General features: G+C 50.7%; 1 protein-coding gene across 1 annotated transcript in view; it reads right to left on the bottom strand.

The window, feature by feature from the left end:
• Positions 1-1069: 1069 nt before the first annotated feature.
• GNRHR (gonadotropin releasing hormone receptor) overlaps positions 1070-13897 on the bottom strand; it is a 36024-nt gene continuing 23196 nt past the window's right edge. The window contains exons 2-3 of the mRNA XM_061572462.1: positions 8869-9088; positions 1070-1557 (exon numbers count right to left, since the gene is read on the bottom strand). Coding sequence (XP_061428446.1) covers positions 1070-1557; positions 8869-9088 — 708 coding nt within the window. The remainder of the gene's footprint in view (positions 1558-8868; positions 9089-13897) is intronic.

Genomic DNA, 13897 nt, shown 5'->3' with positions numbered 1-13897 from the left:
CGATTTTTTTTCAAATGATCAATACCGGAGGGTAGACAGCTCGAGGGGTGATCAATACCCCTGCCGTACCCCCCCCCTCCTAAAGCGCGGGGCCCAGGGCACTCGCCCCGATTTGCCGTGTACCCCTAGGTACGGCTCTGGATGCATCAACCTATAACGTCGCCCAAATGTAAACAACACAAAATCTCTTTTATAGGTCATTTTTTGACAAGTAACCAAATAGTCAAACGTGGAGCACACACTTTTCATCAATATTCAGGGTATTCTCCAGGTAATTAGATGCTCCAGAAAGTAAAATGTAAAACTCGTGCCAGGTGTCGATAAAGTTGACACCTGGCATACACAGAGACAAAGATGACCCCTATAATCTTAACAGACTGTTGGGGCAAGCGCTGTTAGCGAGCAGTACCTATGGAGGCCGGCACGGCACACGAGGGGGTCGGTGGCCAGCACCACGTCTGGCCGCCCTTGTCTCCCTAGTGGCGACGTTTACACAACACACCAGGGACTCATTTGAGGCTGAGTCAACCTATGGGAGGCCTAGGACCGGTTCAGATAATCGTCACTGATGTTGACCGTGAGTGAGAATCGAACTCGGGTAGCCGGGTTTGTAGCGCAGTGCTCTAACCACCACACTACCGCCCCTCACTCTACTCCACTCACCCATTCACCCACCCACTCCGCGAAACCACCCACTCACTCACTCATTTACCAAGCTACCAACTCACCCTATAATGCACCCACCCACTCACCCATTCGCCCACCCACTCACCCATTCACCCATCCACTCCGCGCAACCACCCACCCACTCATTGACCAAGCTACCAACTCACCCTATAACGCACCCACCCACTTACGCATTCACCCACCCACCCACTCACCCTTTCACCCACTCACCCTTTCACCCACTTACCCATTCACCCACCCACTCCGCGCAACCACCCACTCATCTACCCACCTACCCACTCACCCTTTCACCCACACACCCATTGACCCACCCACTCCGCACACGCTACCCACCCACCCATCCACAGCATCACCATCACCACCACCACCACTCCTCGTCCCGTCATTGAACGGGGGGACACCCCTGCCGCTGCAGCTGCGCGGAGAGGTCGACCGAGGCCGTGGCCAGCGTTGGCTGCGGCTCGAGCTCGCTGCTCGCCATCGTGCCGCGACTGGAGGTCGTCGCTCCGGTGGTCGTTCCGGAACGACGGCGGTGGCGCGTCGATGACGAGGATGACCACCAGCAACAGCAGTAGCAGCAGCAGAAGCGGTAGCAGAGCGTGCCGTGCCACTGGCCGCTGAACAGGCCGTACACCAGCGGGTCCAGGCATGCGTTGAGGAGGCCGAAGAGGAAGACGATGTGGTTGATGTACTCGGGCAAGGTGCCCTGGTCGAGCGCCGCGGGCCAGAACCAGTACCAGATGCCCACCAGGTAGTACGGAGTCCAGCAGACGAGGAATGAGCCCACGATCGCGGCCGTCATCTTGACGGTGCGCAGACGCGCTCGCGGGATGTTGTTGGAGGAGCAGCGCAAGGTGACCCCCTTGGCGTCTGTTCGAGGGGAGGGGAGGGGGGTGGCGAGGGGATGTAGCAATGAGATCCCCCGGCACGGAGTTATGACCGACAAAACACATTTGTCGTTTGTTTGTTTGTAACGCTTCCCAACAAAGGTCGAACACGTCAATGCGTCAGCTATGTCCGTCTTGTCACGGGGTGCCGCGGTGGCGAGGAGATGTTAACTACCTCGCCTGGTACACAGGAGGTCGTGGGTTCGATCCCGACCCTGACGCCAGCTCTATATTTGGAGTTTGTGTCTCTCTCTCTCATCATCATCACGGTGGCGAGATGTTAACTACCTCGTCTGGTATACAGGAGGTCGTGGGTTCGATCCTGATCCTGACCCCTGCTGTATATTTGGAGTTTGCGTGTCTCTCTCACCATCATCATCACAGTGGCGAGATTTTAACTACTTCGCCTGGCATACAGGAGGTCGTGGGTTCGATCCTGATCCTGACGCCTGCTGTATATTTGGAGTTTTCGTGTCTCTCTCTCATCATCATCACGGTGGCGAGATGTTAACTACCTCGCTTGGTATACAGGAGGTCGTGGGCTCGATCCTGATCCTGACGCCTGCTGTATATTTTGAGTTTGCATGTAATCTCTCTCTCTTTCTCCCTGTGTTTCCGTGGATTCTTCTCCAGGTCTTCGAGATTTTCCCTCCACGTTTAGAGACGTGCGTTTGGATTATTTGGCCGCCACTATAAGTGTCCACACAGTGACGAGCCACTTCCTTGAGCTATAATTTTTTTTCCAGGTCGCTTCTAAAAAAACATAGATATCTCAGTGGGCCTTAACCTGGTAAAATAAAATACAAATTGTCGCAGTAGTCGTCTGTCCGTCTGTCTGTCTGTTGCGGGGCTGTATCGTCAAGGTGATCCCTATGTAATAAAGGACTCTTTCACTGTGTCTGTCTCCGTTGTCCTTTATTCGGGTTCTTACAACTTGTCCCACACGGCCCTTGCTCAGAGCCTCCCCGCTTGGCAGCTCGACAGCTGCCGTCGCTCCCGTAGCCTTTCTCCACTCCGATGCAGCTCCGCTGCAGGTTCCCCTTGTGCAGTCCCCCGGCTGCTCTCACTGCAGCTCCACCGCTGCTCCCCGTTCCTCCCGTGCCTGGTCACCGCTGGCCGACGGTGCAGAGTCTCACCGCGTGGCGATCTCGCCACTCTCCACTCTCCGCCCTGCGTGGCCTCACCCTGTCTCTATTCCCATACTCTCCTCTCGTCCCTTCCGGTTCTCTCCCTTAAGACCTTACCCTTCTCTCTCACGTGACCTAACCCCTCCCCCGGTGACGTCATATCCGCGAGGCCGTTTACGCCCGCATTACACCTACATTATACTCAACGGATAAGCAGAGGACATCCGCTCATCGTTATTCATGATCAAAAGTATCTCTCAACGCAACCCATCGGACCACCGGGGCCTCCTGGGAATGCGGTCGTTCCGCAGTGATCAAGAAGCGAGCAAAACTCGGGAGCGGTTTCGACGAAGGGCGTCTCATCAGAAAGGTCGGGCTCGCGACTGAAGAGATACGAGTGACCGGACAAATGTTAAGAGGGCAAGGCGCCACATTTAATACAAATGTTAACCAAATGTTACTCCAATGTTGCAATGCCAGGAGGGCTTTGCCCTCGAGAAAACCGGGGTTGCCCGAAAACTTGGTGATCAAAATAATTGGTCAAATGATGAATTGCCCTTGCTCATCGATTATTGGACTCGCAAAATCCACGATTGGACTGTGCGCCTATGCTCCCCACATCTACGCCTTATCATATTCCCCCAACCCGCACTGACCTGCGTGGTGAGGTATGGTCAAATGACCCCTACGACCCGCGTGGCGTAAGCAGAAGGGCCTTCATCCAGCAGCGGATTGACAAAGCTCTCGATACTTAATTGTATACAGGGTGGTACAGATGTCTTGCGGACCCCATTTAATTCTCTAAAACGTCATATTTTTAAAGCGAGCTTCATTTAAAACAGAAATGAATATGCGAAGGAAAGCAAAATTAGGGGTCAATAATTTGGTGGGGGGGGGGGGGGGTCACAAGGCATCTGGACCACCCCCGTACAGTGTACGCATTGCTACGCCCGTCAAATGACGTTTGAAGCGTTTTCACGCGCAACAAACCATCGCAATCTAAGAGTATTTGCATAGCCGAACTCTCTAATCACCACGCACAACCAGGCGTTATAGGCTGCGGAGATACGTGGAGCCTCATAGGCAGTGGGGCAAGGGGGGGTGGGGGGTAGAGAAGCCACCCACCGACTCCAGCTGGGCTGACATGGGTTGTGGATCGATGTACCCTGAGCATCGCCGTGTCAACTCCGTACAGGAGGCAAGTACGCTTAACTCGCGTGAGAGCCGCACGCGGCAGCAGCAGCAACATGCACACCGCCCGAGTCATTAAACGGAGAACATTGGTACACGCGGGAACAAAAACGAGGCCTGAACCCCCCGTCCCCGTCACAGGGGTTACATGAACCTGCGTTTGAGACATCTGCTGCCCACTTAAGCACAATTCCGTCCATTTCCTCCACGCGCAATAACGATGTCTTTAGAACTGGTGTGTGTGTGTGTGCAGTTTGGTATCCTACGTAAGGTGCGAAAGGAAGTTCAACATACATACATACAACTAACATACATACAACATACATTCAACATACATACACAAAACATACACTACATACACACAACATACATACATACAACATACATACACACAACATACACGCAACATACATACAACATACATAGACACACGCATGCACACGATACGAACAGTCCATCGGCCTACTCACTTGCCAGGCGGATAATATGCGGCAACATGTGTTTCGGCAAAGCACATTTTTGGGGTGAGTTTCGACCCTTCTTGGGTCTCATCAGCAGGCTTGGTGAACAAATGCCGCCGGGTTACCAGTCGGTGGCAGCAAGGGGGGCTGAATCTAAACTACGGGCCCCTTCTTCTTGGTTCTTTCGGTAAATTCACGTAGAATGGAAATAATAAAATAATAAAAAGAAAACATTATAAAATATTATTTTATATTATATTATTTTATAATGTTTTATTTTTATTATTTTATTATTTCCATTCTACGTGACTTTACCGAAAGAACCAAGAAGATGAATCCCTGCAGTCACAAAAGCTTTAAATCGATACGGGGCCCTTGCTGGTTTAAATCACTGTCGTCGGTCATGGGCAATGCCACTGCTGGATGAAGGCTTCTTCCAGGTTGTTGCCATCTCTCACGGCCTTGCACCTTTAATTTACAAAGTGGAACATTCACACTCGCGATGGGTTCTTTTGTTGTTGTTGTTGTGTGCGTTTGTGTGCCATTGGCAATAAGGCAGTTTAGTTCAGCCGTGATATTCATATTCTTAGGTTTTCTCGGTAAAGTCACGTAGGTAAAAAAATAAAATTAATAAAAGTAAAATACAAATAAAAATCACGACGTTTCGGAGGCAACACAAGCTTCCGTCTTCAGGTGGAACCGTCACAACACGATAGCTGTATCAAGTGAGAGAAATTCCACGAAAAACGTATTTTTATATATACTGGTTGAGGGTGGGAGGAGCCAAGGTAGTCCCTGAATATGATTTTTGTGAGGTTCGGTGCGGCTGAAGCACGCTGTTAGGAAAGAGCCTTTGTTGTGTAAACTAGGTGCGGATGATGTAAAGGTACATGTAATAGGGACTGAGCCTTTTTGTTATGTAGAGATGATAAGGCTAAAATCGCTGCCAGGAAATTAGTCTTTGTTGTGTAGAATGGTGTTTTGTTTAACAGCCACGACTCTCAACAAAGAGTCAATACCGGCCACTGGGAGTGGTAATGGTGGTGGTCGTCACTAGGGAGACAAAGGCGGTCGGGCCCTGGTGCTGGCCACCCCATCTCCTCGTGTGCCGTGCCGACCTTCATAGATGCTACTCGCTAATGGCACTTGCCCCAACAGTCTGTTAAGGCTACACGGAGATCTTTGTCTTTGGCGGTGGTCAGGAACGGCGAGATCGATGGCGCTCGCCCATTGGAGGCCCAAAGCAGCAATTGTTTTCGGGGAACTCCCCATTTAATTTCTATCTCTGATTGCGATGACAGCAGATAGATAAATAAACAGAGATATTGGTCGGTAGCGAGGTAAGAAATGTGGATTAAATAGATAGAGGTGTAATGAGACGAGAGAGATTAATTAGCTTTTTAATAATAATTGGATTTATGCGCATTAGGATTTGAATTCGAGCTGATATTTGATTTACCATTTTTTTTCATTAATCCCGGACTACTTGAGCTACTTGGGGAGATTATGCTCTGTGCTTTACTTCGCGCTACGTCTAGCGCTGCCACTGGTCAACGGATGATTGTGGACCTCTCTCGATTTCACACGCATTTCAAAAGTCTTCTCTTTGAGCCCCCCCCTCTCCCCACTTTCCACATTTCCCCATTCTCCCCACTGCTATTGCAACTCCCCCCACCGTATCCTCCCCCCCCGCCCCCCATCATATATTTCGGTACAATTACCGGAGCAGATGGCGACTCAGCGGGGTGAGAGATGGCGGCGGCTGTGGGGGTGGGTGGAGGAGGAGGAGGAGGGGGGGTATGTGAGAGGTGTCTCGTGGCGAGCCGAGTGATCGGCTTGCACGCGCGCAATTAGCCACCGTGAGTCGAAGCCACCTTTGGCGAGTATTATGTTTTGTTTGCGATCGCCTTCGGGCGCTCGGCTGATTTGAACGGCGGCGCGGCTTGCGGCCCTCTCGTCGTGAGCCCGGACGGGACGTCTCCTCCTTGGGCACGACGGCGATGTTGACGACGGCGCCGAGAAGAATGCTGTTTTGTTCGTTATCGTTGCGTTGTCACAGGTCCGCCGAGCAGAGCGAGAATGATTTGTTGAACACGTAGTAGGGTTTTGCGACCAATGTTATCTATAACAGAGTTATTTTTTTTGGGGGGGGGGGGGGGGGGGGTGATCGCGTAAATATTAAACGTCTCGTTAAACCCGCCACCACTCGGCACAGCCAATTAGTAAGGTTTGTCACGTAGACAAAAAATAATAATTAGCTGAAATTCGGAACCTCTAACTTCCTTGGACGACCTCCCAATATCTGGCCGAGGCATGTTCGGAGACACGTGGTTTTAAAACCTGCCCCCCCATCACCCCCTCGTCGTGACAATTGTCAGCATGTATTTGCAGTAAAATAATAGTAATTGATGAGTAATTTGCGGAATGACTCATCGATTGTTGTTAATTGGCGTTCTCTGGTCTAACGCTGGCGAGACAAGGTCATAAAGAAGGCTGTCTGGTGTAGGCCAATCAGTTTCAAAGACAAGCATGTTTGTCCGAGCATATTCGTGTGGGTGTTTTTCCACAAGTACGTGTGGTTAATGCAGAATTTTATGCCTTGCAAAAGGAATATATTCGGTGTTTGGACCTCTTAACACCACCTTTTTTATTGCCAAAAAGGCTAAAACCTATTCTTATTTTTCACCATTTTGGAAACTGGCAAAAAAAGTCCCATTAATAATTTAAGGAAGTTTTTGTTTGTCAATCCACTGCTCGACGATGCCCACCACTCCCCCAATGCACAATGCTGTGTTGGTCATGGGGGGGGGGGGGTTGTTTGACCATACTTCACCATACTGGTCAGTGCGGATTGGCGAAGGCGGAGGAGCAGGGCCGGTTCAGATTTCACTCACTCCACAATGGTAGCCATCGCCAGGAAGACACCAGGAAGGTTTACGAGTTCAAGCCCCGGGCTCGCAGCTCAGCACGTCAAATACAAAGATCCCCCGTATAGCCTTAACAGACTGTTGGGGCAAGTGCAGTTAGCGAGCACCTATGAAGGCCGGCACGGCACACGAGGGGGTGAAAAGCAACACACCCAACCCCCGCCTTTGTCTCCCTAGTGGCGATGTTAACGCACCGTACCAGGTACCCATTTGAGGCGGAGTCGACCTAGGGGTGGCCCAGGACCGGCTCAGATAATCGTCACTGGTCTTCTCCGCCGTGAGCGGGAAATCGAACTCGGGTCGTCGGGTTCTTAATGCAGTTTGCAATCTGCTGTACCACCGCTCGGCACATCGCCTCCGCCTGTCGTCACACATTGGCGAGTACAAACACAACGGCCGCCACCGTAATGTGGAATTGACGCCGCTGAGCTACGGAAACGAGCGCCGCTCACGCAGGCTTGCTTGAGCGGGCAGCGTAGCGGGCGTCCTTCTGCACCGATTTCGCAAGCGGAACGCGATGCGGTGGTTTAAACGCTCGCGAGGTTACTAGTGCACGAGTAAAAAAAAAGAGGAAAAAAATCCCCTACGTTTAAGCGGAATTGTCCCGACGAACAGGACCTGTCAGGTGAGCGCGCGGGATTAGATTTGGTGCCGGTCAGCCTACGTTACACAGCACGCCATTTCGAGGTTTTTCTTTTCTTCCAATCTCCCGATCCCCAATTACTCATCACCCCCCCCTCCTCCTCGTCTCGCTAACCCCTCTCGCTCGCTCGCTCTCTCTCATTCCCACGGTCCCCGGGTGAAAGTGCTCTTGATAAAACTCGGCTTCGTAATCACGGAAGGACACCGCAGATGATTCCGTTGGAATTTTTGAAGAGAGAGGGAGGAGGAGGAGGACGACACTTCAGAGAGAGAGAGTGGCAGCAGGAATATATGGAGGGAAACACATGGATATCCAGCCTTCGATGACACATGGTTCAGAAACACGGTCATTCATGAGAAATAGCTAAACAAAAGCTGTGATGAGTGCCCAAAAATGCACGGAGAAATTCATGCGTGTCGTAATCACATTGAGAGACAAAACGGTTACACGTGCGGTTCTTTTGAGCTGGTGGTCTGCAAAAGGCTGACAGGTTTTTTTCTTACTACAGGAATTGGACTTCTTTGGGCGTTTTTAAATATCATTGTTTTCCCGTCTCCACTAACCTTTCTGTTGTGATGGATTTTCTCATCATTTACTGATTTGAATTCAGAATTTTTGTGCCGGGGTTAAAATTCAAACTTGCCCCTCCCCTACTCTTTTCCTGCTACACGAACGACAATCCGGGGGAGCCGTCGCCCGCCTGCCCTATCCTCCCACCCACCTATGCCACCCACCCACTAAACACCCACCCACCAACCCATGCCACCCACCCAACCACCACCCACCCACCCACCCACCCATGCCACGCACCCATCCACCACCCGCCCACCACCCACCCACCACCCACCTATGCCACCCATCACCCACCCACCCATGACACCCACCCACCACCCACCCACTACCCACCCATGACACCCACCCACCACCCACCCACCATCCACCCACCGTGCGCCACCCCATCCCTCTCCCTGCCTCGCCGCACGATCTCCAGGAGGATGCGCGCGTAGCAGAAGACCATGATGAGCAGGGGCAGCAGGAAGAGGCAGGCGAAGGTGAACATAAAGTAGAGGCTTCCCTGCCAGCGTTGCGGGAAGCTGCCGTGCGTCGCGCACTGCGTGAACTGCGGGCCCGGCCGGGACGTCTGCACAACGCGGAACAGGACCAGCTGCGTCGTGGAAAGGGGATTGGGGGAAGGGGGAGGGGGCGCAAGAGAAAGGTAAAAGAGGGAAGAGACAGAAGAGGATCGTGAGTAATAGACCCTTTTTTCCACTGCCACATCCGAGCCGAGCCAACGCCGGGCTCGCTCTCTCGGGAGGGAGGGTCGTTTTCTGCTGGCGCTACTCCTGACGCAAACATCTGGCTCATGCACCGCCGCGGTGTCCAATTGGAAGTCGTTGCTCTGCATCAACGTCAGCCATGTGAAGAAGATGAAGAATGTAGCTGAGCAGACACCATCGACTCACTATGTATGTTGAACTTCGTTCGTAACCGTTCGTAGCCAATCGTGCTAATCGTAGGTGCGGGGAAGGACGACACAAATGACGCGCTTTGGGTGGAAGATTTGTGCCAGAAAGGCGCCGACGTGTGAAGCAAAAGTTTAAATTGACTTCACTTGAGAGCCAACCAAGGGAGGCTGAGACCCAGAGTCGAACCCAGGCTCTCAGCGGTTCTGGTTCAGTGCCAGGTGCGGTGCTCATTTCCCCCGAGCCACGAGGCTGCCTTGAATCCTCCGGCAGGCACGGTTGACTACGTACGGTGCGAAAGAAGTTCACCATACATATGGGTCTCTATGGGTGTCTGTGGGTTTCTGTGGGTCTCTGTGGGTCACTATGGTTCTGTATGAGTCTCTGTATCTCTGTCGGACTTCCGATATTAGGAAGCCATTGGAGCTATGCACGTTTAAGTATAGATTTAAAACTAAAGTCTTTCGAACCGATTTATGTGTGTTTAGTTTGTTGTCCTTCCCCTGCACGACTCCGACTAGCACGGTTGGCGATGTACGGTGCAAAATAAGTTCAAAGTTCATACGAATCCTCTTGGTTGTAACCCGTTTGTCTCACAGGCTGGTGTGCTTGCCATTCAGAATGAGCCACTTTAAACGAATATAATCCACTTGCGTCCCTTACTGCATAATGATAACGATAATGAGTGTTAGGAGCTTTAAAGTTACATGAATGAAAAACCCTCCTACAAGTCATAAGAATTAAGGACGTACCATTTCGGCTTCGTTTCGCTTAATTGACACTCCGAGGCAATTGCCTAAAGGTGCCCGGTAGGCAGCTGCATCTCGTCAAATCCTCACAAGCTTAGCAAAGGATGGCGCTTGGGTTGGGCAAGGCCACCACGGCAAGTCCGTTTGCTGTAGGCTCGTGGGCGGCTCAGGTACCAGCATAGTGCAGTGCCACCAAAAAAAAAAACCTAAATGCCACGGTTTAAAGCTTTCGTGACTGCAGGGATTCATCTTCATGTTTTTTTTCGGTAAAGTCACGTAGAACGGAAATAATTAAATAATAAACATAAAACATAATAAAATACAATTCTCACGACGTTTCGGCCACAACGCAAGCAGCCGTCCTCACGTGAAGAACAGGGCTGTCGGAAAGACATTCATTCGGACGCTGTCTTTCCGACAGCCCTGTTCTTCACCTGAGGACGGCTGCTTGCGTTGTGGCCGAAACGTCGTGAGAATTGTATTTTATTATGTTTTATTTTTATTATTTTATTATTTCCCTTCTTCGCTACTTTACCGAAAGAACCAAGAAGATAAATTCCACGGCTAGAAACAAATCTGTCCAAATGCTGACCTAACAACGAACTATTTTTCTACCTCCAGCAAAACCAGACGCGGGCCTGTGCGGGTGAAGTATGGTCAATTGGCCCGCTTGGCGTGCGGACAACCCTTAACCCAAGGAAGAGTGTGATTGAGAGACGGGAGCTGTGCACGGCAGTTGCGCAGTCAACGATCGGCAGAATGAACGAATTATTGGGCCATCTTGCCCGGGACATACGCCAGCGATCTCACGTTCATTTCTCTCTGCGATTCAACAACAACAACCGCCGCCAACAGCAGCAGCAGCAGCAGCTGCACTCAAACGCAATTTCGATTAGGAACCAACAGCAAACAGATATACGCCAACTTAGGAATTGTATCGCGAGGGTAAAGTGTTATATAGCTCGCAACGCGTACGATCGTGTTATCACGGGCTTGAAATAGTCATCGTGGAATTCAATGTGCCTAGAAATGGGAATAGCTGTAACCAGGCTGGGGGGCAAGGAGGGTGGGTGGGTGGGGGGGTATAGCCAGACGAGCAAAGACGCCACGGTATTAACGCCGGGAGCCCAAGAGGCATATCAATCTCCACCGACACCCGGTAGAATTTATTCCAAATAAATTACTCAGCACCCCCCGCCCCGACCCCTTCCACCGCACGCCACCTCACAGCCCTGCGTGCCGGAGTGCTAAATCCATTGTCTCTCACCGCCACGGCCCAGGATTACTGCTCATGACTCCCAAGGGTGTTTGGAATTGCCCCCCCTCCCCGCCCGCCCGCGCGCGCGCCCTTCCTCTGCGTGTTCATTCGGCGGAATGCGAGCATCTTCATCTCGGTCAGCCCCACTCTTAATTTTGTCTCCGAAATGCGTTTTTGGCTGTCGTCTGCCGATTGTTCTCCCCGACTCTGCGCGCCTTCGCCCCTTGTCGTTGTACTCGCATGACGTTTTCTTAGGTTTTTTTGGGGGGTTAGATCGCGTAAATATACGTGTCGTTAAAACCCGCCAACACCCGACAACTAGTAAGGGTTGTCACGTAAACAGAACGTGGCCAATTCGTCACGAGTACAGCACACCGGTGTCTTGGAGAGCCAAGCTACAATATTTACAATCTGAGTACGACGTTTCGCCAGTCATTACAACTAGCTTCATCAGGCGACAGCCAGATTTGTGGAGAAATCCACCTGTTTCGTTCCTTATGTAGAGGCGTAGATGTGGTGACCACGCTTCTGCGCTCTTGCGCAAAGTGCGGGGGGGAGGGGGAATTAATGAGTCAACGTACATTATGCATGTGCATTATCCGAGCCCTTTGATATTGTCCTTCCTGTCTATTGTGTTTATTAAAATAGGCGTACCAACGGTAATCCCTTGTGAAGTATGGTGCCCTTTATAGGCATGCAGCGCACCGGTGTGCTGTACTAGTGACGAATTGGCACGTTCTGTTTACGTGACAACCTTTACGAGTTGGCTGTGTCGGGTGGTGGCGGGTTTTAACGACACACTTAAATATTTACGCAATCTAACCCAAAAGTCTTCTACGTGTTAAACTAACGTTGACCCAATCCGCCGTCTGTACCCGAAGAGGACCACACCACGCCGTGCCAGGTAGTGTGAGGGAGTAGGAATTATTCATCCGCGGGGAGCGGTGGCGCTGCGGTTAGCGCGGTCGATGGTTGCGCCATCGCCGCGCACGCGTCCAATAAAAAGCAAGCGACAAGTCCTTACTCACTAACAACTCCTCTATCATTTGTCATTGCTGGAGGGGTTGCCCCCCCCCCATACCTAAAAAGCCTGGCTCCGCCATTGCCACGCTCTCTGTTCGCGAGCCCTCGGCAAGCTGTTAAGCCTCCATGCGCTGCGCATTTTGCACGCGGGAATTGAGCGCAGCGGCGAGGGTCGCGTGCCTTGGGCGCATGCTTACAAAGACAAAGTTCCCCCGGGTAGCCTGCACGGGGACCGTTGGGGAAAGTGGTATTGCTAGCGAGCAACTGTTATTTATTTATTTGGAAAGAATGTTCGGTGCACGAGTGGGCAGCGCGGACGGCTAGCACCACGTCCTGCCACAGGTGTCTATACACCGCACCAGGCGCTCAGGGCAGGTGCAGACATCAGTCACCATTGATGGTGGCTCGGTGTGGCGAGGGATGGAATCCACGTGGCCGAGTTGGAAGGGCAAGTGAGTGCGATACAAGTGCCGGGCTCAAGACCTTCAATGCGTTGTCCTAACCCGAGGCGCGTGCCTTCCGATCTTTAAAATGAAACACTGGCCCCGCTGTTTTCTACTTGAACCCGACCTATACACATAGAGTGCGCTCGTGTGCAACGTAACGTTGAACGTGTCTTAGATAATTATTAAATAGTTATAAAATAATCATTAAACAAGCGTTAAAAAAGTATGAAATAATAAGTAAAAAGTAATAACAAAAATTGCCGAAAATAATGTAATAATTATCAATCAATTATCAAATGACCGTTAAGTCGTAATTGAATAATCATTAAATATTTTTTTCAAAAAAAAATCAATAAGTCATTATTTAACTATTGAAACGTTAATTGCTTTAACGTCTGCAATCGTCAATCTTTTCTCAAGCAAACACTCTCCCACTACGCTGGGCTCGGCATTGATATGTAACTCAAAATGATATTGTTATATAATAATAATAATGATCGTCGTTGGGGAGAATATAAAAAACAAAAGAGATAAGCAGACCGATGTTGTCGAATTCACGTACCAGTATCTCTACTTAATATTTAGATATTTATTGCTCAAAACAATCAGTTTCTTCCGGGAGTGCGTAAATCCAGCGGCATTGATTCGAGACAAGAAAAAATGTAGCGCTCGGGACCGTCTTCTTGGTTCTTTCGGTAAAGTCACGTAGAAGGGAAATATAAAAATAAAAAAATAAATCATAATAAAATACAATTCTCACGACGTTTCGGCCACAACGCAAGCAGCAGTCCTCAGGTGAAGAACAGGTCTGTCGGAAAGACAGCGTCTGAATGAACACCACCAGGCTTGGCAGCGTATATTTAAGCTGGGGACCGCTTTGGGCGTTACTGGAGAGGTGAGTTTCTTGGAAATCCGCGAAGCGACCAGTTCAGAGATTGTGTCATTTCGCAATGAACACGTGCATTGTGGGAACTACGAGGAATCTCACGGGTGCCTCAATAACGCAGGCAGTCACGTGGCTTCACGCTTCAGTGT

Source organism: Lethenteron reissneri, chromosome 50 (assembly GCF_015708825.2).
Source record: "Lethenteron reissneri isolate LAM-NWPU_2019-01 chromosome 50, ASM1570882v1, whole genome shotgun sequence".
NCBI classification, from domain to species: Eukaryota; Metazoa; Chordata; class Hyperoartia; order Petromyzontiformes; family Petromyzontidae; genus Lethenteron; species Lethenteron reissneri.
This window is presented reverse-complemented; position numbering and strand designations above follow the sequence as displayed.